The sequence below is a fragment of the Nannobrachium achirus genome, assembly GCF_963921795.1.
Source record: "Nannobrachium achirus genome assembly, chromosome: 11".
Classification (NCBI taxonomy): Eukaryota; Metazoa; Chordata; class Actinopteri; order Myctophiformes; family Myctophidae; genus Nannobrachium; species Nannobrachium achirus.
In genome coordinates, this window is record NC_137820.1 from 22,941,218 (window position 1) to 22,943,717 (window position 2,500).

The 2,500-nt window shown below is 45.2% G+C and overlaps 1 protein-coding gene across 1 annotated transcript in view; it reads right to left on the reverse strand.

Annotated features, from left to right (window-relative positions):
• LOC308293546 (genetic suppressor element 1-like) overlaps nt 1-2,500 on the reverse strand; it is a gene marked incomplete at its 5' end in the record, with an annotated part of 69,015 nt that overhangs the window by 25,010 nt on the left and 41,505 nt on the right. Inside the window, one exon of the mRNA XM_080736117.1 lies at nt 1,529-1,705. Coding sequence (XP_080592243.1) covers nt 1,529-1,705 — 177 coding nt within the window. The remainder of the gene's footprint in view (nt 1-1,528; nt 1,706-2,500) is intronic.

The following is a 2,500-nucleotide window of genomic DNA, read 5'->3' on the forward strand; positions in this document are numbered from 1 at the left end:
CCACTGGCGCGCAAATACCTCCTTTACTAACAGCCGGGGTCGGGGGCAAGAAGAGGCATCTCCTAGTTAAGTGCATTTCCCTTAAAAAAATGCATTTAAGATTTCCTCAGGAGACGTGTGTGCCTTAAGTTCAATGTAACCATGAGGGTAATCAACAATCTGGTGCCAGATTATGTAGTCATGTCAGATTAATAATGATGGTATTATAATAGATAATAGTATGTTGGTGTGTTTATGATTGATTACAGGTACATCAACCACATTGACGCTGGTGTCCCTCAGAGGCGTCAATTGGGTATGGCACGGTATGGCAGCTGCCATACCATGGCTACAGGGAAAACAATATACTTCTTAAAATAAATTAATCGTGCCTGTTGCTAAGGTATGGCAACATGGCAAGCACGCGTGGAAGACACCAGTCATGTTGCCATACCTTAGCTTTTGCTGAACTGACGCCACTGGTGTCCCTATTTTTGAAGGTCATCTTTACCAACGTTACCACATCTGGCTCACGACAAGCTTGTAGATTGGCTATTTTATTCTGGACAAAAGAATAAAATACCGCTTAACCACCCCTGCAGAAAGCTTTCACAGAAAATAGCAGGTCGACAAGCTCACAGCGTGTTGCTATTTTCAGCTTTCCCCACAATAATAGAAAACAGAAAATACACTAGTATAGAGCCCTGAGGGACTTGGCTCCTCAACCATATGGGGTTTAAGTGGTTAAGCTGTAATTATTAATGTGTTGTGGTGCAATGACTCTTTAGCCATCCAGGGCCAGTGTTGGGGAACCCAAGTCTATGCGTGTGAACAAGACCCTCTAGTCTTAGAGGAATGGACTGGAGTTACAACTCTACTGGGACCACTTTGTCCCCGTCTACACCAGTGGTTCTCAAACTTTTTCAGGCCGAGGACCCCCATTTGAAAACATATGCCAGGGACCACCATTAGAGAAGATTTGTACGGCTCTAGCAGGGATTCTCAACCATTTTAATTTCAAGCACCCCCAGTTTGACATGCATTTAAGGCAATGGTATTTCTATCTCTGGGACCCCAATTTATATGGTAAGTCAATGTTAATTTAACTCAGAGAGTGTACAAATGGAACCAAATGGACCCCTTAGGGTTTATTTGGTTCCATTTGTACACTCTCTGAGTTACATACCCATAACAGTCCATTCTATGAGTTTCCAAACTATCATTTAGCTGGGGACCCCCTGAAACTCCCTCAAGGACCCCTGGGGGTCCCTGGACCCCACTTTGAGAACCAATGGTCTACACCTATATCTCTTTGCCAAAAACAGCCGACCTACAAGCACAAAGCGTGCAGATTCATTGTAGATCTGCAATTTTTGGGGGGCGAATGTTCCAACCGGAACAGGCATGCTGCATGGGCCTGGGGTTGACGTGGGTTAACTGTGTGAGTGTCCACGACGAGGTAACCAAATGGACCGGTGACGTGACAGTGTGAGGACATCCAGCGGTGCAGCTGGGGGTGAGATGGAGCTCTGCTGTCACCTCTGCTCACCTCTGGGATCCTCAGCCTGTTTGGCCAGTTTACGGAGGGCAGCAGCGAATCCCGAGTTAGCAGACTGGGCAACCGTGTTCCCATTGGTTAGTGGGCTAAGGGGGCTGACAGTCGCCGTGGTGCGAGTTGCCGTGGAGATCATTCCTAATGAAGGCGATTTGGACTCATGGTTCATACCTGAAGAGAGGGGGAAGGGGGAGGGGGAGATACATGAAGAACAAAACAGGAAAAAATGATTACCTTACGTCAGTGACTCTCCAACACGTTCATTTCAAGGACCCCCCAAGGTTTGATTTGTTATGTCTGGGAGCCCACCCTACACTGTCGCTGTCAACTCATTAGGGATGGGACGATACGCGATATTATCGTTTATCGCGATAAAAAACACTTGCGATAATCGTATCGTGGAGATTTAATATATTGTGATATCGTCCTCCGTCATGCACTGGGATCAATTCACCTTTTATTTGCTGAGCTGCATATCCGGTACAATTTAAACCCTCTATAACTGGTAAAAGGTACTTATAATATACGTACTTGATACAGTCTTTTTTTTCACACTCTATCAAATGTCTTTGCCAAAAAATAGCCGATCTACAAGCTCGTTGCGACACGTTGTGAGCTTGTAGATCGGCTATTTTTTGGCAAATGTTCCCGCCCCAGGATAATGGATTTAGATTATCGTGATAATATTGTAAATCGCGATTTCTTTTGTCACAATCACAACATTTTCATATCATCCCATCCCTACAATTAACTCATCGATGTTCCTTTAACTCTGAGTTACAAACCCATAACTCCTCAAGGACCCCTGGGGGTCCCCGGACCCTACTTTGAGAAGCACTGCCTTTTGTTCATCATGCAATCTCTGATCAAATCAAGGAGGCCGCGCAGCTCATCATAGCCACGATGCAAAATAGATTCATTAAAAGACAGAAACCAACGTTTCGACAGCATAGTCTCCCTCAGGGT